Source organism: Mus caroli, chromosome 5 (genome assembly GCF_900094665.2).
Source record: "Mus caroli chromosome 5, CAROLI_EIJ_v1.1, whole genome shotgun sequence".
NCBI classification, from domain to species: Eukaryota; Metazoa; Chordata; class Mammalia; order Rodentia; family Muridae; genus Mus; species Mus caroli.
Window position 1 is genome coordinate 105,896,097 of NC_034574.1, and position 22,176 is coordinate 105,918,272.

General features: G+C 48.0%; 1 protein-coding gene across 3 annotated transcripts in view; it reads right to left on the reverse strand.

The window, feature by feature from the left end:
• The window catches only part of Grk3 (G protein-coupled receptor kinase 3), a 111,866-nt gene that overhangs the window by 51,453 nt on the left and 38,237 nt on the right, over positions 1-22,176 (reverse strand). For all 3 annotated transcript variants that reach the window (XM_029477562.1, XM_021163545.2, XM_029477561.1), the window contains exons 3-6: positions 14,347-14,420; positions 8,176-8,277; positions 5,806-5,880; positions 1,078-1,139 (exon numbers count right to left, since the gene is read on the reverse strand). In XM_029477562.1, the coding sequence (XP_029333422.1) occupies positions 1,078-1,139; positions 5,806-5,880; positions 8,176-8,277; positions 14,347-14,420 (313 nt within the window). The remainder of the gene's footprint in view (positions 1-1,077; positions 1,140-5,805; positions 5,881-8,175; positions 8,278-14,346; positions 14,421-22,176) is intronic.

A 22,176-nucleotide genomic window follows, 5' to 3' on the forward strand; every position in this document is an offset into this window, starting at 1 on the left:
TCTCTCTCTCTCTCTCTCTCTCTTCTTCCTTCCTTCCTTCCTCCCTTTCTTTTTTGTTTCTTTGTTTCTTTCTCCTTTTACTTTGAGAATTCCAACTAAAATGTTGCAATGCAAATTGATTTTCAAAGTAATTTACTTACCTACAACTTGAACTGTTTTCATACTCTAGGGTGTGTATGGGTGTGTGTTTGTGTATATGTGTATGTTACCTACAAAGCAAGTCACACCTCTGGCATCCCATGATGAGGGGTCACCAACTCTTGAGGTAAAGACAGACCAGGCTCAAGGCATGGAACAAGTAGAACCCAGTCACACAAGACTAAGATGGACTCTGAGGTGCAAGCCAGATTTGAGAAGTCTAGGCAGTGGGGCTGGCCCTGGATAAGGCACTCAGCACTGAGCCAGCATTCCTCCCTGGCTTCACTGAGCCTCTTTCCAGAGCTTTCTGCTGGCCCCAGGATCACATATATGAATGTCAGTCAGTCCCCAAGATACTGACTGTATTCCAGGATAAACTATCTCTCCATTCTAGTTGAACCACAACCCACGCAGTCAAGTGGAACACACACAGGGGGCTGCTCTCAGAGGCTTGGAGCCCTGCATGCAAACTGACTTCGAGATACATGCATAAACAGCTCAAGGGGAGCTGACCAATTTCAGAGTATCAGATGACACACTACTCTGCAGCCTGGAAACCCAGGGAGATGAATTCATTAAGTGTGCAAACAATGCCCGTTAGTACACAGTCTGTCCTCTTCCTGCTTGGCCCTTGCCTTGGGAGATGTGTCTCAGGATCCTAAGATGTGAATCAGATAAAACACAGTCACTGTGCCGAATTAGCAAAGGCTTCCCTTATCATCCTTGTAAAAATGGAAGTTCTCCAGACTGTCTCAATTTTAGAACAAGCTGAAGTAGAATGTGGGGGTCAAGGGCTACCTACCCCAGAGATACAACATAAAGCATCAAGGAGGAAGTGTGTGGCAAAGGGCTGGGTTGGGGTGCCCGGTAAGGAAGGTCTGTGAAGGGATAAAGCAGCACACACAGGGCAATGTATCACGCACACACCAAGCTGCATACCTTTCCATAAACTTCTGGAAAATATCCCCACGAAGGCTTTCACAGATTTCTTCTATGTATGGCTGCAAAGAATGGAGAAGAAAGGACGCCATGTAAATAGGAATGAATCAGAGAAAGGGCGCTTGCCAGTGGCCTCAAGCCTGAGGTGAGCAACCGTGCTACCCGAGATGCTGGCCACGGGATGCTGTCCCCAAGCTTGTCTCTCTTGCTATCCCTGCAGCATGTCCCGGCTCATTCCAGGATTATCATCTCCGTTAGCTCCTACTGCGTTTCACACAGCTCTTCATGAACTGCTGTCTTAACTTCCTTATTGACCAGAGTTGGCTCCGTGAGGCACGTAAAGGGTCCCCACCCTTAGCTATGGGACCCTCTGTTGCCATCTTGGAATTCAGACTAATTTCTGAAAAGGGGGTCACGTGTTTACATCTGGCCCTGGGTCCTGTGAGTGAGTTTCCCAGCATGCTTTGCTATGTGCCTCGTCCATGTGGACTGAATTTTAAAGACCGGAAGCTGATAGGCCCACGGTTAATTGTTCTAATTGGCCATGTTATTAATTAATTAATGTTATAGCTTTTAGACTCAGAGGAGGGAGGGAGGCTGTGGGGCTCAGCAGGCGTGGTCAGGGCTTCTAATGAGTACCCTGGGAGATGCAGAGAGATCCAGGTTCCTCCAGTGGGGATCGACCACTCTCTGCCTCAGCTCTGCTCCTCATCGCACTGAACAAACAGCCAGGATTTCTGTCCTACACTCTCCAGTTGACAACAAGAAGCTGGCGGGTGGCCACCCTTCAGAGTTCACCAGAGTCCATTAGATCTTTTGGGAAAATATCTTGATATGTTTGATGCATTAGATGATGGGAAATTTAACCCTTTCACTGTCTTACTTCACTCAGAGTATATCAAAACAAGTAGAGATGGCAGGAGAAGGGGGTGTCCTGGTAGCAGGGAGCTCAGGTGGGGACCTGGTCGTGAGGTCCCATGTTCCTCCAATAGACTTTCTCCACAGGGAACACTGTGCTCATTCCTAGTTCACATTTCTGTTCCATCAAACGCTCCATTCTTCCTAGCAATGAAGGAGCAGCCAAGCCTCTCTAGGACCCACGTTTTAACAAATCAAACCCGAGCTGGTAACTACTGATTGCCAACCCAAGAAGATCCAGAATTGCCATGGAGACAACATGTATCTGTCTGTGAGGGAAGAGCCACCACGTTGATGCAGGGAGCGGCTCCATTGCAGGAGCCGCTGCTTCTGCCCCTCTTGGCCTCCTGAGTGTAGACTCCTCCACTATTACACCTTCTCTACCACAGTGGCTGTGTCACCGTGGACTGCAAACCCAACAAACCCTTCTATATTTAGGTGGATTTTGTCAGGTACTTTATAGAACCAACACACGTGCACACACACACACTCACACACGCACTCTCACATGAGCACACACACAAACACACACTACTTACACACACTCACACATGCACACACAAACATGCACACACACACACTCATACACATGCACGCACACACAAACACTACTCACATGTGCGCACATATGTACACACACATACACACATACATTCACTCTCACATGTGCACACACACACATACACACTACACACTGCATACACAGACACACACACACACACACACACACACCAGTGAAAGGAGACAAAGCCAGCATTCAGCAGTGGGGGTGAGAGCACACATTCCCACTAGGATCCTCAGTTACCCTAATCTGTAAAAGTGGGAAGTCATATCTAACAAACAACAACCAAGTAAATGAAATTTAAGAATGTCACCTGTGGAGCACAGGGCGGAGCACCTTTTAGTCACCCGACAGCCAGGCCCTTCTCCCACCTCCAGCCAGGCCCTTTTGGCAGTCAGGTCCCTCTCCTGTGTCTAGCTAGGCCCCTCTCTCAGGTCCAAATCTGCCTATGCAATTATTTCTCTCTAAAGCAGATTGGCAAACACAGGAGTATCAATTGATCCCTTTGCACTGACTTTGACACATTGTGTCATTCTGTAAAGATTGTTACTTCACAAGACAACGGCCCTCCATCTGTCCATCTAGCCATGCATCCAGTTCACCACTAGACTGGGAGGGTGCAAACGGCACTGAGCCACACGAACAGTCCCATCCTGCTAAAGAAACAGCTTGTAGGTGGGTGTGCCCTGGGGCCACCCTGAAAACATCCTAAGTCTCTGTAACTCTCACGGGTAGTGATCTTGTTTCATTGTTACTGGGACTAATTGTTAATGGGGAAAGGGGTAACAAGGGTGGAACGTGGTTTGTACATGTCACGGTCACATGTTGGGAAGCCTGGTCCCCAGCATGGTGATGCTGAACTAAAGGGACCTCCCAGAGGCAGGAGATGGAGAGGCCACCAAGGTGCTCAGAAGGGATGAATATGGTTCTCTGGAGACTCTGTGCATTCTCAGGAAAGGGTAACTCTAAAAGAATAAGCCCCTCCCAGTGTCTCTGGCTTTCTGCCATCTCCAGGAGAAATGCAGCCTAGAAGCTATCAGCAGAAGCTTAGCCTGACTGCCGGGGCCTCCACTCCTGCTCACACAGTATCCCAAATGGCTAATATAAAGAAATAATTAATAACAAAGAGTTAAATAGACAAAGAGTTAAATTAAAACTCTTTACTGCAAGCAGTCACTGTTGGCTCTTGAAGATAAATCTTTCTTAATGCTGTATTTCATGTCCCTCATGGGAACCTCAAGTGACATGCCGTGTAGTCTGTGGTACAATCCAGCAATGTCAGTGTGACTGGCTATGGGCTACCTGTGGGAATCAGTTGAAAACCAAAACACTCGCACTATAAATATGGAGACAGCAATTCGGACATCAGCACCACGCTGTTATACTCTAAGATATCTTACTAGCATTTTGTCTAGGCTCCATCCGACAGTTACCTGCCAATAGCCAGGTGTGCCTGACTCCCTCTAAAAGGGGATGCTTGCCCATCTCTCTCTCTCTCTCTCTCTCTCTCTCTCTCTCTCTCTCTCTCTCTCTCTCTCTCTCTCTCTCTCTCTCTCTCTTATTCTCTCTCTCTCATATTCTCTCTCTCTCATTCTCTCTCCCTTCTCTGCCTCTACTATCCTCTCAACTCCCCTCCCCATGCCCTAAATAAACTCTACTCTATACAATACCGAGGGAAGGGGTGCCTCAGCATGGGCCAGAGGAGACAGCCCCTTCCTCCACATTTGACTGCACATTCACCAAACATAATCCTTCTCTCCTCTCCTTAATTTTTTATAAAACACAACATATCTGGTCTCAGCTTTCATCCGAGGAACGGTGGGAAGGGCAGGCCAGTTGCAAAGCACTCTGTAGGTGCCCACCCCACCAAATTTCCAAGCAAATTGGGTTCGGAAGCTCCAAGGGAGGGTGGCAGGCCCAGAACTGAAACATAGACTCTTCCTGTAACCAGCAAGGTAGGGATAAGGACAACATAAAAAGATACGATGTTCCTCCCCTCAGCTACCAGGCTAGGAAATAACAAGGTAGCAGAGAACTAGAATTTACCCAGGAGTCTCACACTCCAAGCAGGAGAAAAAGGCTGAAGCTCAGAGAAGCCCAGTGCCAGCAGGACTGGAAGAGGAGATGGACTGCGTGATTCTAAGAACTCATCAGAACACAAATGTGATAGACATGACCACAGGACTGCTCAGCTGCGCATATAGCCTAAACTTTATCCTCAGGTCAGGACTCAAATGATGGACATAGGGGTGGGGCGGATCTCTTCATCCTTTTCTCCAGTGTGGCCGTGCTCCAGAAATTCTCCTCCTCTGTGTTTCACTATTAACTTGGCTTGTATATATTTCTTATTAATGACCAGTAGTCCAGCCTGGCTTGTCAGGGTATCCAGGGCTCTGATTCTAACTCCGGAGACATTCTGGAGTGTGCAGATAGATCCAGCTAATTCCAAGAGGACAGCAGTACCTGATGTGCAGCTAGGCTGGTGCCCAGGGTCCGAGAATTATCGACTTTGTTTTGCAGAAGTTTGCCCTGTTCTTTGAACCGGCGAGGCACAATCGCATGCACCTGTAATGGCTGAGGGAAGATGGTGGATCCAGGAACTAGCCTGGGTATCTCACTGTAAAGAAGCTAATAAAGGATGGATCTGTTCACTGCACTTTTGAAAATTGATTAATGATCACAGAAACATGAATGTATGCTACCTATCTGAGAGTCTGACTGGTTTCACTCCCGTGGCCACCTCTACTGAAAACCTGGGCTGCAAAAGGCTCTCAGGTAAGATGCCAGTCAGCCTATAGAGCAGCAAACACACACAGGCCTGTCACAAGGGGTCAGCTTTCCAAGACTTGGTTTTTAACCTTTGTAACGTTCAGGATAGAAGCAGTCCAGCGGTATGCGACCCCAGAGTGCTCGGAGCTTCACCTCTAGCTCTGGAACATAAATCTCACTTAATCCGGAGGATAAGCACCACAAGCCACATCACCCCCACTTATCGCAGACACTGAATGCCAAGCAGGAGGAAGGCTCAGCTCTGTCTTAGTTCAACGGATTTCCAGAACATACACTTACAAGACCACCGCAGCCAAGCGGCCCCTGTCCAGGGACATCTGTAAAGCCTGTTAGCACTCACAGTAGGTGGCCGCAAGAGGACCTGCGTGCTCTGAGCAGAGAGCCACGCACATCAGTATGTTTGAGGAGCTGAGGAAACATTATCAAGTCTGCTAGGGAGGCAAGTGATCTTATCTTACCTGAAAAAGCGTAGCCGTCACCTGCTTCTTGGAGAGATGGCTCTGGACATGTTCTACAGCTTGCTTTGAGAATTGCTTTAAAAAGGAAAAAAGGAAGAAAGGAAGGAAGGAAGGAAGGAAGGAAGGAAGGAAGGAAGGAAGGAAGGAAGGAAGGAAGGGAGGGAGAGAGAGAGAGAGAGAGGGAGAGAGAGAGAGAGAGAAGAAGAGAAGAGAAGAGAAGAGAAGAGAAGAGAAGAGAAGAGAAGAGAAGAGAAGAGAAGAGNGAAGAGAAGAGAAGAGAAGAGAAGAGAAGAGAAGAGAAGAGAAGAGAAGAGAAGAGAAGAGAAGAGAAGAGAAGAGAAGAGAAGAGAAGAGAAGAGAAAAACAGCATTTTTTTTTAAATAAAGAGGTGGCATATCTGTAGATCATATATTACAACAGATGTCTTACACAGTGATTCCCTAAGAGTGACCCATGAGCTCTGTGCAGACAATCCAAGCACACATTGTCCTCTGACTATCCAGAGTCCTTCCTTGGGTGCCCAGAATAGACCCCTCAGCAGGTCAAGGTTCCCATGGCAACAGAATGTCAGGAGGCCTACCACAGCCTATGTAGATAACTGTTTCCTTCCTTGATGAACAAGTCTACAGAATGTAAGTTATCTGCTGTGTAGGAGAAAACAGATGCAGGGTCCTGCACCAGGAATTCAACACAAGGATTACAAGCCAGGCCACAGTGGCAGATGGCTCTGGGGCCCAGAGGTCTCGCTGAGCCCCAGCAGAGGGCAAACAGAGCGGAACTTCCCTTGATGTGGGTTGCAAACTATGTCTTCCAGAAACCAACCAACCTTCCTTTCCTCTCTCTCTCTCTCTCTCTCTCTCTCTCTCTCTCTCTCTCTCTCTCTCTCTTTCATTTTTTAAAGATTTATTTGTTATGTATATGGCATGCAGGCCAGAAGAGAGCATCAGATCTAATTACACATAGTTGTAAGGCACCATGTGGTTGCTCAGGACCTCTGGAAGAGCAGACAGTGCTCTTAACCGCTGAGCCATCTCTCCAGCCCTCCAGAAACCTTTCAATGTGGTCTCCTTGATTCAAATTGTTTCTCAGGATTAATGAGATTCCTGTTTCTTATAATTCACAGAGACATGAACACATGCTACCTATCTGAGACTCTGTCCTCACTCCTGTGACCACCTCCACAGAAAACCTGGGCTGGAAAAGGCTCTCAGGGGAGAAGCCGGTCAGCCTAAACAATAGCAAACACACACAGGCTGGTGACGGAAGTACCAACTATCTGAGTCTCGGTTTAAATCTTTGTGGTGTTCAGGATAGAAGCAGTCAAGCGGTATGTGACCCCAGAGTGCTCAGAGCATCACCTCTGGCACAAAAACCTCACTCAGCCCGGTGGGAATGATCTCCACAAGTCATTTGAGCAAAACCCACCACTCTGCCAAAGTGCCCCCCATGGCTGAGCTGAGGAAAGCCAGATTCACACAGGCTCCAAGGACTACATGTGTCCTCCAGGGCTCAGTCATGTCCACCCAAGGCACCCAGGTACAAAGCAGTGGGTGTGTGCCAGGCTCCAATCTCTTCTCTCCAGCACAGTGAAGCAACAAAAGCTCTGAGAGAGGCCGGCACGTCCTAACACGGTGTCATGTCGTACCTTTGTGTTGTCACCTATGGGAGCCTCTGGTCGCATGGAGCTCTGGGTATTTGAGACACAGCTCATGGGGATCCCTGAAGTGACTCCATCTCATTTTAATTGCTTTAAATAAACTCAAGTAGCTACATGTGCCTAGTGGGCACTGGCCCTGGACAGAGTAGGTGAAGACTGTGTCTTTTGAACAACGGCCTGTGTTGGGACAGAGGCACCTACATGGCAATGTCTACCTTGCTAATTAATCCATTTGCTCCTAAGTCACTTCCTAGGACCTAGTTCATCCCAATTAGATTGTTTATCCGACTTCCAAGGAAGACAATAATTTCGACTATTACTTAACTATTCGTGAATAAAATTAGCATAATAATTATAATCCCGATCAATCCCAAGACACCACTGATTTATATTAGTAGAACTCTGATTCACCCAATTGCTAAAGTATAGTTAAATTAAAAACCAATAAGGCAAGGCTAGGGAGATGTCTCAGTGGTATTTGCCTAGCAAGCATAAAGCCCTGGGTTCAATTCTAGACCCCTACATGATACAGCAACACATGATCACCATCATCATCACCACCACCACCACCACCACCATCATCACCACCACCATCAGGGTGTCAGTGTTAGTGTACAGGAAACTGTTGAGGATCAGCCTGGGCTACATATAGAGTCCCTGTCAACACCCACATGGTGCCGTCTGGGGATGGGGACTGGGATGGGGACACTCACGTGTGTGCTGGATAGGAGCTCCCTCATGATGTAGGCGTCGTACATCTGCCGGCTCCGGCGTAGCCTATCCTCTTCGTTGTCCAGCTTCTCGTATTCTTTTATCTAGATTTCCGGAGGTTGTCAGCATTAGCTCAGGGCTTCCTAGAAACTGGCTTTATTTAGAACTACAGCTGACCCAGGGCGGGAACCCTTCCCCACGAGATAAAACAAATTACTGAGGCAGCGATGCCCCCTAAAAATGACTGCTTTGCTCAAGGCGATAACGAGGTTGCCACACGTTAGACCTGGCTAGAAACACAAATGGGTTTCCTTCCGTGGTGACCCTGAGCATTTGAATGTGGAAGCCAAGTCTCCCCTGCCCACAGTTATCCCACATGGCAGAGAAGCCAGGGGCCACTTGCCTGGCCGCTTCTCTCCAAAACACAAATCTTCCAAAGCTGGCTGGACTTCAGCTCTGGGGTGGAGCAAGTCCACACTCTACCAGAGTTCCAGCAGGGGGAAATAGCCAGTACTCATCAGGAGATTTCCAAACTTCACATGAGGGAAGTGTGTGGTTGGAGGTGGAGCAGACTCCTGGATGAAAGCGTGATTTTCCAACACTACTAGTTATCACAGGTTGGGTGTTGTGTGCATGGCTGTCATCCCAGCCCTCGGGGGAAAGAGACAGGAAGAGTTTGGCCAAGTCTAACCTGGGCTAGATAGGGAGACACTTGGAGGGAAAGGAGGGAGGGAGGGAGGGAGGGAGGACCTACTGTGTTTCTAGCTGCCAGGAGAGCCTGCCCAGCTGACTTTTGAGTGACTAAATAGTGAAATTCGTTTTTAGAAACACCTGTGACATGTGACAATAGTGTAATTATTCCATTTATTGTAGTCTAATCTCTAGAGGTCCCTGGTCAGAAAACTGTCCCCATTTCTTTACACACATATTTTGACAACTCAAGACTAAAAGCAATGAAATATAAAAGCAGAGACACCTTCCACGTGCCACACTGCCGTGTATGACCCAGTTACAGTCCTTGTGTTACACCTGAGAGCTGTCCACCCAGGCTGGCAGAAACAGAGACTTGGTCCCCACGGGGGTAGCTTTGACCTTACAGGCCTTCACACACTGGAATCAAAACCAGTCAATCCTACGAAGGAGATTCCTCATGCAGATGAGGTCACAGTTTGGGGGAGGGGGAAGAGGGCCACGGAGGCCCTGTGACAACTAGATAGCTCCCACCCTGCGAAGTTACCAGGCTCCAGCTGGCAGTGTAGCATGGTGGCTGGCAGTCACACCAGAGCAACTTCTGGGGCTAGGAATGGGGTCTTTTGGGGGCAGACAACACCAGAAGACCATTCCAAGGGGATCAGGTCTCAGCAAGGCTTGCATAACCAGGTCCGAGCATCCTACCTCAGTCTCTGAAAACTAACCACAGAGCAGCCTGATAGACACAGCCATTGCAAGGCAGACAATGTCGGGCACAACGAACCCGAGCCATCAGCGAGAGTGGGTGGAGCTTACTTGATTCCTCGGTTGGTTGACTCCTGGAGTTGCATTTTGGTCTCAGAATAGTCAAGGGTTAACGCCAGAAGGCCCAAAATGCTAGAACAGATGCCAAGCCAACCGGAGCCCAAAGCCTGTCCCTCGATACACACACAACCGGGAGAGGGAGCGCCCCGTCCCAGAACTAATGTTCTGAACACCACCACACAACCATAAAGGGATGCGTTCAAGAGACCCACGAGGCACAGTGCTTCGGGCGAATCAGACGCTCACTCCTGGAAGTTCCCACAATCTGTCTCCTGCAGCCACACAGACAGTCCTGGCTTCGGAACAAATGAAGCACAGCACTGCGTCTGTGCTCTGGGACCTGAGTCTGATTAACCCCACCCAGGTGAATGCCAGACAGCGCGGAGAGAACACGGGCCAGCAGCTGAGACTCACATCTCACTTTCTTTCAGAAGCCTCGCTATGGTCAGCCATGATGCGGCTTTCCCAAAGGACTTCCTGACTGCCAGCACACATTTCATTAATGGTGGGAGAGCTGAGCTGGCACTCAGGTGATGAACCTCCACACTGAGGAACAGGGGTGATAGCATACACCCAGATACAGTCAGCCTCTGCTTGACCATACATGACTGAGCATGTCACTGCCCAGGCCGCCCCTGTGTCCCACCTCTTTAGAATCTGAGCTCTGCATCTCCAGGGGTTTGCTTTCATTCCTCGGTCTCCCATTGGCTTCAGAACCCTGGTCACTAGCCAGGCAGACCTTAGGGAAAGCTACCAGGTCTGTGGATGCCAACAACGGCAACTGTAGATTTGACGTTTCCCCCTGGGTATCTACAAAGCACCTCCATTTGAGTTCATCTAAAGGAGGAGCCCCATCTCTACTTGCAATGGATCACAGCCACCCTGTTCCACTGGATTTCCTTGTCACAAAACTGAGCTGAGAGGAGGGTCATCTTTGACTTCTCCCTTGGCCTACACGCTGCACCCTCATGTCTAGCCCATCAGCCCATCACACCTGTGCTTCATTCGAAATTCATCACCACCCCCGGACAACTTGCTTAGAGCAGAATGGTCCTCCCAAGACCATGACTGTCAGTTCAAGGGAGCATGATGACAGTCGCACTGGAGAGTCACAGATAACGGAGATGTTGACAAAATCTGGTGCTGGAATTTCCAATCCCAATAAGCCCATATAAAAAAGCCACACCATCCAGTTATTATAATTTTAAATCATATGCCTAGATTGGGCAGAGCTAACACTATACTGACTTATTCCTCAGCTAAAAGACACCTTGTTGCTTGCAGTTTCTCCCAGCCACACAGATCTGGTCCATCTTGGCTTCCTCCTCCTCTTCCTCTGTCCTCTCTCTTTCCCCTCTGGTTCTTCTCTCTCTACCTGCCCCCACTCTTGAATCTTCAGCCCCCACCTTTCCCTTCCACTGCCCAGTCACAGGCACCAGCCTTTATTGGCCATTTAAAATGGGGAGAAGGTTCACATGAGATCGCCTGAGTATGTAATGGACCGCCCCTCGGGGGTAGCCCCTCGTAAGGAAGAAAAATTAACAGCAGAATACAAACAGCACTGGGACAACTCACAACAAAAATCCACATAGATATTCTGTCAAACATGCTGGGCACCTGATGACGTGTGGAACATCTGGGCATGGCCAACATCAGTGGCCCTGAAAGGCTGAGGGGCTGAACAAGTCACTGATGTTACACCACAGAGTGGGGGAGAGCAGTTCTCAGGGTCTGCTGGCGCTAAACTACCCACACCCTATGCGGAGAAGGTTAGGGGCTCATCGATCCTCAATCACACCACTGTATATATGTATTTTTTGCTGTTCACCTGTGAAGAAGATGGGCCCACACAGGAAAATGCAGACCAGCCATGAGATCCAATCCAAAAAGACCAGCGCTGGAATTATGAGGCAAGGACGGTACATCAGTGTTTATATTAGAGGTAGTAAGAACACTGTGGTAGTAATATATTAGAGGTAGTAACTCACTGTGCTGTGGGTTGGAACATAAAAAACAACCTTGCTACTTAGTTTTTATCTTCATCTTGCTACAGCCTGGAGTTACCCAGGAAGAAAGGAGTACTAAGGAACTTTCTATAGTAGCTGGCCCGTGGGCCTGTGTAGGGAACATTGTCTTGATTGTTCATTGATGTGAGAGGCCTCAGCTCATTCATGGGAAACGCTGTTCCCTGGGTGGAGGAGGAGGGTCCTGAACAGGTGGAGGAGAACGTTAGCCTAAAGCAAGCTAGCAAGTGATAGACAGCCTTGGGGTCTTTCTACTCTTGACTGTAATGTGGCTAGATTTGAGCTCCTGCCTTGGCTTCAACAACATAGTGTAACTGGGGATTTTTAAGCAGAATAATCCCTCCCTTCCCTTGGTTTCTTATCTGGGAAGTAACTAAAAAAAAATCAACTAGGAATTTCAGAAGCAAAAATATAAAATACCAATTAAACAGTTCGGTGGATGGATGGGAGAGCAGGCTTCGGGAGCTGAGGCAGCACAGACCAAAGATATCATCTAGTTTCTAGAACTGAAAAAAAAAATGTCGAAAAGAAAAACTGAACACAGTTTTGGGGACAGCACAATAATATCCATTAGTCATGAAAACAGGACTGGAATCCGGAGAGAGGTGGGGGGCGCTCTAAAAAAAATAGTCGCCCTGATTGCTTCTTATAGGTTGAGGATGTAAATGTAGAGGCTGAAGAATTTCAGCAAACTCCAAAGAAATGATTATGATATCAACAGTCACTGGGAAGCAGACATAGCCAGTATGGAGATGAACGGCAGGCTCGTGCATCTACAAAGAAGCACCGTAAAGACACAAGCCTGAGAGAGACCTCCTCCCCAGAACCACAAGCAGCTGTGGCTGTGACCGTAGCACAGGGAGAAAGGAGCCAAAGAAAGAGCTCAGGTGACAGGCAGCTCACTTCATAAAGTGACATCCTAGCGATATGTCCGTGAGATTGACCGCAAAGCTTCAACGCACAAGGAAAAGAGACCTCTGGAAGTCATTCCGCCATTCACATGGGCAATTTTAACATTTCTCTCACACCTGGTGACAAAGACCTGAGGTAAACTGAATCAGGGCGAAACACATCCAACACGTGACAGAGGCACCCAGATCAGCTTACCCAACACCCCTGCCAGATACTTTAGAATCAGAATCTGCCACTGTGCCTGTGGTTTCACACACACACACCCCCCCCCCTTCGCCTTCCTCAATTTCAGTTCCTCCTGTGCCACGCCCCTCCCACCAGGGTAGCTGTGTGGCCTCCTGTGCACTCCCAACCCACCCAGAGGCCAGTCTGGTCACCCGAGCTCTTGTTTAAATATCACCTTGCTGCAATGACCTTGAACGCATCCACATCGAGTAGCTACCAACCCACAATGCCTGTTCTGAGCTTCCCTGAGGGGTTGTGTGTTCACACTGGACAGGCCACTCCCACCAGGGTCTCCCTGGCTTATGTCTGCATCCTCTAACCCCATAAGGCTAGTTAGATTTCCTTCCAGAAACATCTATACTAACTCTCCAGGCTCCTCTAACCTGAAACTTCACCCCATGTCTTAGGGAAAGCAGATGTATGTTTGGGAGATCCAACCCCATAAATCATAACTCTCTAGTCCTCCAAGATGGCCAGCAAGCCCCAGGTTAGCACCTCTTTCAAACCCAGCAGCCTCCCAGCCTCAGCTCTCATAGCCGCAACCAAGATCTATAGATGGTTGTCTTAGTCAGGGTTTCTATTCCTGCACAAACATCATGACCAAGAAGCAAGTTGGGGAGGAAAGGGTTTATTCGGCTTACACTTCCATACTGCTGTTCATCACCAAAGGAAGTCAGGACTGGAACTCAAGCAGGTCAGAAAGCAGGAGCTGATGCAGAGGCCATGGAGGGATGTTCTTTTCTGGCTTGCCTCCCCTGGCTTGCTCAGCCTTCTCTCTTATAGACTACCAGCCCAAGACTACCAGCCCAGAGATGGTCCCACCCACAAGAGGCCTTTTCCCCTTGATCACTAATTGAGAAAATGCCTTGTATCTCATGGAGGCATTTCCTCAACTGAAGCTCCTTTCTCTGTGATAACTCCAGCTGTGTCAAGTTGACCCAAAACTAGCCAGTACAATGGTCAAGAGCCAGGTGCCACCTGTGGCCTCTGGAACAACTCCGGAGCCTCAGGAGTCGACGACACTCTCCCTCCATCCCACTCCAAAGCCTCTAGGGCAGCGGTTCTCACCTTCCTAATGCTGCCACCCTGTAATACAGTCCCTCATGTTGTGGTGACTCTCCCGCCCCCAACCATGAAATCATTTCATTGCTAACCCGTAACTGTCATTTTGCTACTGTTGCGAATTATTTTGCAACTGTTGCGAATCATAATGTAAACATCTGGTATGCAGGATGTCTGACATGTGACCCCTGTGAAAGGCTCGTTCAACCCCCAAAGAGGTTGCCACTAGCAGGTTGAGAACCGCTGCTGCGTTAAAGCCTGAGCTGCATGTGCACCAGCCCTGGCTTGGCATGACCATCACTGCTGAGATATCTGCACCCGTAAAGATTTTAATGAACTTCTGAATTACATAAGGTGTTTACGATCCTTAAGATTTCCCCAACGCTCAACTGAACACACTTTGGAAGGGAATTTTGTGAGAGGCTTGAGTCTTACCTCTTCATAAAATTTCACCTGAGGCACCGCTTCCCCAATTTCATTCAAGCAGAAGTCTTTAAATAGTAGGAAGCCTAAAGAGGGAAGAAAAGGAAAAAACTTGAGGCTGGGAAATGAGGAAACTTTATCCCCCGCAGGGCTTCCCTGAAATAATGTGTTTATAACTCAGCATCTTGAATTGGACAGGGACCCCAGGCGACTGTGCCATAGCAGAGGGGTGGGGGTGGGGGATAGAAGGCAGCTATGGCTGTTAGCCAGGCTCAGAACCGATCAGCAAACAGCTCTGCTTTCTTCCCCCTTTTATCCTCTCACCAGAGGGACCAACTTCCCCTTCGTATGAGAGCACTGTTAACTCTATGCGGCTCCAGGGACATGACTTTCAGGACAGAGGGGAGGGGAGAACAGTAACCATTTTCCCAGGCCTTTGCACCCTCGTGGAAAAAAGAGTTACTGCGTTTTCAGTTGTACAAGGTGCTTGACATGAGAAGAGAGACACCCAAGGTAGGTGCAGCAGCTGACATCCACCTGAGACAGAGGACTGACTATAAGATGCATGGGGTGGCAGAGAAAGGCTGTACCAAGGTGGCCCTTCCTATGACTGTGTGTGTGTGTGTGTGTTTGTCTGTGTCTGTGTGTGTCTATGTGTATCTGTGTATGTTTATATGTATGTATATGTGTGTGTATGTGTATATATGTGAGTATTGTATATGTCTATATATGTATGTGTGCATGTATGTGTATATAAATGTGTATATATGTGTATGAGTGTATATGTGTGTATATGTGTGTGTGTCTGTGTATCTGGGTATATAAATGTGTATATGTGTATATATGTATATGTGTATGTGTATATAAATGAGTATATGTGTATATATGTGTGTATATGTGTATATTGTATATGTTTATGTATGTGTATGTATGTATATGTGTATATTGTGTATATGTGTGTATGTGTGTATATTTGTGTATGTGTGTATATGGATGTATATGTGTGTATGTGTGTATATGGGTGTATGTGTGTATATGGGTATATTATATATGTTTGTGTATGTATATATATGTGTGTGTGTGTATATATATGTGTGTATGCGTGTATGTGTGTATATGTGTGTATGTGTGTGCAGTCATCTGATGCACCTCCAAAATGAAAACGCCTATAAACCCTGAAAAAGTGGAAGGCTCACCCAGAAAGAGGATGGTAATGGACAAGGGAGGACACTGAGGCAAAGGTGTTGGCTTGGATGCGAGCCATGAGCACATCAGTGTTGACTTCCCTGGTGGGTGTGGACTGTGGAGCACTTCATCTGTGAATTCCCCAGCACTGTACTGTGCCCAGATCAGAAAGAAACACTGCTCTTAGGCACACAGACTCATTCACAATGTCTGAGGGCCATGGCATATCTGATGCATACACGCACAAAATCAAATCAAAACAAAACCTACAAGAGAACATGAAGAGAACAGAGTGCATGGAGCTTCTAGGGTGAGGCTCCTTAACCTGTCCTCAGGGATAAGGACACTTAAAAAAATGACAAAAAATACAAAGTTATATTTTTTTAAAAAAGACAATATAGAGCCAAGTGGTGCCCACCTACAATCCAACACCCAAGAGACTGAGGTAGGAGGACTGTTAAAATGCTGGACCAGCCTGAGCTACAAAGTAGATTCCAGGCTAATCTGGGCTACAGTGTGAGGCTAGGTCTGAAGTAAAACGAACACCAAACACAGAGGTAAAATAAAAAGTAATTTAAAGTTATATAACTTACAGAAGGAGCTATTAACAAATCCTCACCTTTAACAATTAAAAATAATTTTATGTGGCCATAACAGGAATACCTGATATTGTTGAGGATTTCCAATGTGTGTGCTTTTATAATTAGCAATTACCTAACCACTTGTGATTGTTGAGTTTGGCATTAAAGAAAAAACACACTTTGAGTACATTATATCCTTGAGCTAACACACAGGAAAAAAAAATGTAAATGCTAATACAATTTACTGGGAGTGTATTTTAGATCCACTGCAATTAACCTGATGTCGAGAGGGGGGAAGGAGCGGCCACACAGCCAGCCAAGATCACATGCTCCAAGAGCTCTCTAAAACGCCTTTGGATGGCTGTTTCCACCTTCCACATTTCTCTCCAGCATCTTCAGGAATGACTGAGCGAGCCTGTCCCCTCACACTCTGCCCTGCCATCTCGTCAAGTGGCTCAACACAAATTTCTCTATGCCAGTATCATGAACGAACAGATCATGTGAATTACCCTGAAACATTGCATGTGTATTGAGCCTGCTTCAATGAGGTGAACAAGCTCACAAAACCAATATCGTGTGCCTCTAGCATCTGTATATAGTTAAAGTTAAAAAAAAAACAAACAAAAACAAAAAACAAAAAAGACTTTGGGCAGATGAGAGGGCTCAGTGGGCAAAGGAGCTTGCCACCAAGCCTGACAATATGAGTCTGGTCCCGAGGACCCATGTGGGAGGAGAAAAGTGACTCCCACAATTTTCCTCTGACCTCTACAGATGCACTTTCATACACACACAGACACACACATGAACACACACACAAACACACACATACACACAAACATATACAAACACACACATACATACAAACACATACACACATTCAGATAGATATACACAAATACATATACACAAACACATATATACACAAACACACACATATACAGCATAGACACACATACACAAACACACACATACATATACACAAACACACACATACATAATACACATGCACACATACACCAATAATGCAACTTTTAAAAGAAAAGGGTCTTGGACCAATTTCCAGAAGTTTTTGGCTCTTGGATTCCATTTTGTTTTTACCTAAACACAGCAAACTTAATTGAACAATCCCCATTATGGGATGGGTGGTCGGACATTATGGGATGGGTGGTCGGACATCAGTGTAACCAAGAGCCATGGTGTAAAGACCAGAGGACAAGGAAACAAAAGCAAACCAGAGACTAGGGAGACACCTCGAGCTTGGAGCCCCCAGACAAGAGACACCAGAAACTGGACGGTCCCAGAATAAAAATAAAATTATCCAAAGGGTAGACAGTGAGCACCCGCCATCATCACGCTGTGTGCAGTAACAAATGGCCCTGGTTATAAAACCATCAAAGGTTAGCAGAGAAGCTGCAGATGGAACTAAAACACTGTCTTCAAAGAGCGCTGTCTGTCTAGAAACTGACCCACGATAAAATAAAATATTTCCCTGTTCCACGATGAGCTAACCAAAGAAGTTCATGTCGGCCTTCAGCACACGGCACATGAGAACATACCCAGCAGTGCCTGTTCATCGTAACACCCAAGGGTGCAACATTAAGGACGAATCTAGCCAGATAGGTGTACGACTCCTAAGCTAAACGTTACAAGACACCAAGGAATAAGATCAAGAGATCACAAATTGGCGAAGAGCAGCGTCATGTTCTTGGGCAGCAACGATTAAGCCTGCCTTTGACTCAGTGTGATCTCACTCTAACATTTATGGCAAAGAGGGCAGACAACAGTAGAGGCTAGCCCCCTCGGTAAACCTTTTAAATTACCGCATAATTGTGCACGGTGGTCGGAGCTTTTGCACTCGGACTTAAACCTTCACTGGAAGAAGCCACAGGAAGGGCACTGCCGATTTGGAATTACAAGAAAAGTGCTCAACTTGGGGTGGTCAGGCTACATTAGTTGAAATCTAGGGCCCCGGCATTTCCCAGGAAACCCAGGATGCTCTTAGGGGAGTTGGTGAGATGGTTTATTTTTCAAATGATGTGACTATTGTGAACATGAGGGCAAATGGCTGTGCACATGGCTGAAGAATAATCCGTGGAATGCCCTGGACTGGATGCCAAGACAAAGGAAAATAAAACAGGAGAATTCCAGAACGCTGCCACAGGGATCGCACCCAGCCCTGCCAGTAGCTGGACTCCTTCCAGCTTTATAAAGTGGTCTTGTCACACAATGACAGTCTCCAGCCACAGACCAGGGCGGGCTCCCTCCGGGTTACAATCCTGTCTTTACAGCTCCCAGTCCCAGGCTCCTTGTCTTAGGGTTTCTGCTACTGTGGGAAATGCCATAACCAATGGCTGATTTTGGCTCACACTTCTAGATCACAGTCCATCACAGAAGGAAGCCAGGATGGGAACTCAAGCAGGGCAGGAACCTGGAGGCAGGAGCTGATGCAGAGGCCATGGATGGGTGCTGCTTACTGACTTGCTCCCATGGCTTGTTCAGCCTGCTTTCTTATAGAACTTAAGACCACCAGCCCAGGGATGGCCCTGCCCACAATGGGCTGGTCCCCTCCACAGTGGGCAGAACCCTCCCCATCAATGATTTATTAAGAAAATGCCCTGCAGAGTTGTTGCCTTGAGACAACCTCATGAAATAGTTTTCTCAATTGATGTTCCCTCTCTCCAAATGACCCTAGCTTGTGCCAAGCTGATGGAAAACTAACCATGATATTCTTCTATAGCACGAACGCTGACAAACAGACTTCAAATAATTTATGAAGAACTAGAAATACTCAAATTAAACCACTAGACAAACATTACCCAAAGGCCCGTGTAGAAGCATCCACCCTCACTGACATCTGCAGATGTCAGGCAGGAGGGTGTCACAGACCACAGACACCCAGCAGGTCCAGCCTCAACACAGGTAGCCAAGATCAGCCAGTGAGGACAGTGTGTCCCCTCTGTGCTCCGTACTGACTCTGAGTCCCATGGGAACATCTTCCCAGGGACACTACATCCCAAACATATTTCCTGACAGTCAAAGAATCCTGTGTCCCACGTGTGTGTCACATTGCACATATGACCGGGGAGCCCTCAGGAGCTGTCATGCACTGACTACAGAGAGCCAGCCCCTGCCTTGAACACAGGGGCAGACTGCCTGGGGAAGGAGTGCTAAGGGCTCACACAGCCTCCTTCTGGCATCCTGGGAGGCTGCAGCCCCTCTGCTCTCTGGTATCTTTTCCCAACAGTCCTCCCCCAGCCACCCAGACCATACCTGATGTCTTAGTTACATTTTTACTGCTGTGAACAGACACCATGACCAAGTCAACATTGTAAGGACAACATTTAATGGGGGCTGGCTTACAGGTTCAGAGGTTCAGTCCATTATCATCAAGGCAGCATCCAGGCAGGCATGGCTCAGGAGGAGCTAAGAGTTCTACATCTTCAACTGAAGGCTGCTTGCAGAAGACTGGCAGCTAGGGTGAGGGTATTAAAGCCCACACCCACGGTGACACACCTCCTCCAACAAGGCCACACCTCCTCCAGCAAGGCCACACCTACTCCAACAAGACCACACCTACTCCAACAAGGCCACACCTACTCCAACAAAGCCACACCTTCAAATCGTGCCACTCCTTGGGAGAAGCATATACAAAGCATCACACCTGACATCCTGATGATTTCCAGATGCCACGGATGCTGCTGGAAACATTAGAAAACACAGATTTCCCCACAGCGCACACCTGCTTTGCCTCAAGAAGGATAGTTTCACCCTGACTGACCAAGAAGCCATCAATTGCTTCTAATCCCCCTGCACTGGCGTCCTAACCTTCCCAAGACAAGGTCTCAGGGTCTGGAGTCACCAAGGAGACAAGCCTCCGGACATGCCTGCGAGAGGTTCTCTTGTTTGAGTTATCCAAGGCAGGAAGGCCCATCCACTGTGGGCGGCGGCATTCCCTGGCTGGTGTCCTGGGCTCTGCAAGTGAAGAAGCAGACTGCCGTCACCACTGGCTACTTCCTGTTTGATGATGTGATGTGATTGGCTGCTTCAGGCTTCTGCTGCCCTGAGTTCTGCGCCAGGATGGACTGAGCCTTGAGCAAATCATTCCTCCCCAGAGTGCTTCTGTCAAAGTGTTTTTATCACAGCCACAGGGAAAGGAACAAAGATCCGGGCTGTCTTCGTATCTTTCTGCTTCCCCTTGCCGAGTGCAGGGACTGTGGGCATGCACCACCACACAGAGTTAGGAGTCTTTATGCCAGCTATGGAGAGCTATGTGAGTGTCCCACGCGTGTGTCACATTGCACATATGACCGGGGAGCCCTCAGGGAGTCCCACAGCAGCATAGTGGTCTGTCACGTGAGGTTACCATGACAGAGGGGATTATTGTGTGAGTCCTGGCTCACTGTGGTTGATGTTTGTGGTCTATCTCTGCTCCTTCCCACATTCCTGAAGTGCTAAGGAGACCACACTAGACCACATGTCACAGGCTTTGGAGCTGACAGCTAGGGCCATGTTTAGGGAGTCGCCACACCTCATTTTTGGTAAGCAGCCCGCCGCCCCCCCCCCCCCCCGCCAATTTGCTTCCCTTTGCCTATCACCAGGTGATATTCATGTGAGGACAGGGGCTCGCCCTTCTTCTCCTCTTTGTCCCCTGGTTAGGGCTGACCCAAGTCAGAGCTATGGAAAAATCAGTGTGGCCATGAACAGCCATGAAGGATTCTAGGGAAAGGGACATGCCAGTCAGGCCTGGACATGTGCACAGGCCACAGAGAGAACAGTGAAGGATCTGACGCAGGACTTTCCACTGAGATTGAACTGTGACTTCAGCTCAGAAGAGCAAGTCCCTGTAGGGAATTGGAGGGTGGAAGGCCTGATCTGCCACACCAACCACCACACTGCCACACCGCAGGGTCTCCAACGTGCCATTAGAGCTGCCACATCCAGCAATCGAGAGACCCATTTGCAGGAAACCCACATTTGATATTTATCAGCTGGACAGTATCTCGTTTGCTGGAGGCATCCAACTGCCAAAAGGCCTGTGGGGGATAATTTTAATAAAGTGGGCAATTGTGTTTGGTTTTTTTTTAATAAGATATGAAGATTCAGCTTGCAAGTCCAGAGCTGAAGATATTTGAGCCAAGACACCTCCTGAACACTCAGCCCTGAGCTAAGCTGAAATTCCACATTTGGGAATTCAATTCCTTCACCACTGATCCCAAAGAAAATCACGTGCATGCATGCACGCGAACACACAATACACACAACACACACACAAGAGCAAACTACATTCGCTACAGTGTCAAAAGTGCCAATGGAGGCTTCAGAAAGGAAGAGCTGTGGACACTGCAGTGAACTGATTGTTTGTCCAAGGCATTGTCCCTCCTATGCAGGAAAAACCCAGGCACCCAGTCCTGAGGTGCCCATGGCCATGGTATGAGATGTCCCACTTGTGCGGAACCAGGACCCATGCACCCACACACTTGCCATCTTCTGAAACCAGAGAAAAAGAGGGCAGCCTGAAACCCCCAAATTATTCATTAAATAGAGGTTTGCATCCTAAATCAATCGGATGGGGGCTTGGGCTTCAGTCAAGTCCCTGCCCTGTGGGAAGAGAGGACAGAAATATCTTGAGATGGGTCAGGAGTAGAAATAAGTTAAAAACTGCTGTCTGGTGCCAAGTCAGCATGCCAGCCCTGTGCGCCTCTTCCCTGTGTTGACGTCACTTTCTACAGAATGGCGTGGTTGAAGGCTGCTCTGCTGTCACCCTCTCCTGAATGTGTTCTGTACAGTGAGGATCTTTCTGTACACAGCTGCCACCCTCTCATCTTCTCATCACCACCCTGTCCTCTCATCCATTCTCCCATCATCCCAACCTACATCATTCTCCCATCATCCCATCCTCCCATCCACCCTCCCATCCTCTTGTGCTCCCATTCTCTTGTGCTCCCATCATTCTCCAATCCTCTTATCATCCTCCCATCCACCCTCCCATCCTTCTGTGCTCCCGTTGTTCTACCACCCTCCTGTCTTCCTATCATCATCCCATCCTCATCCCATCCTCCCAACCTCTCGTCATTTC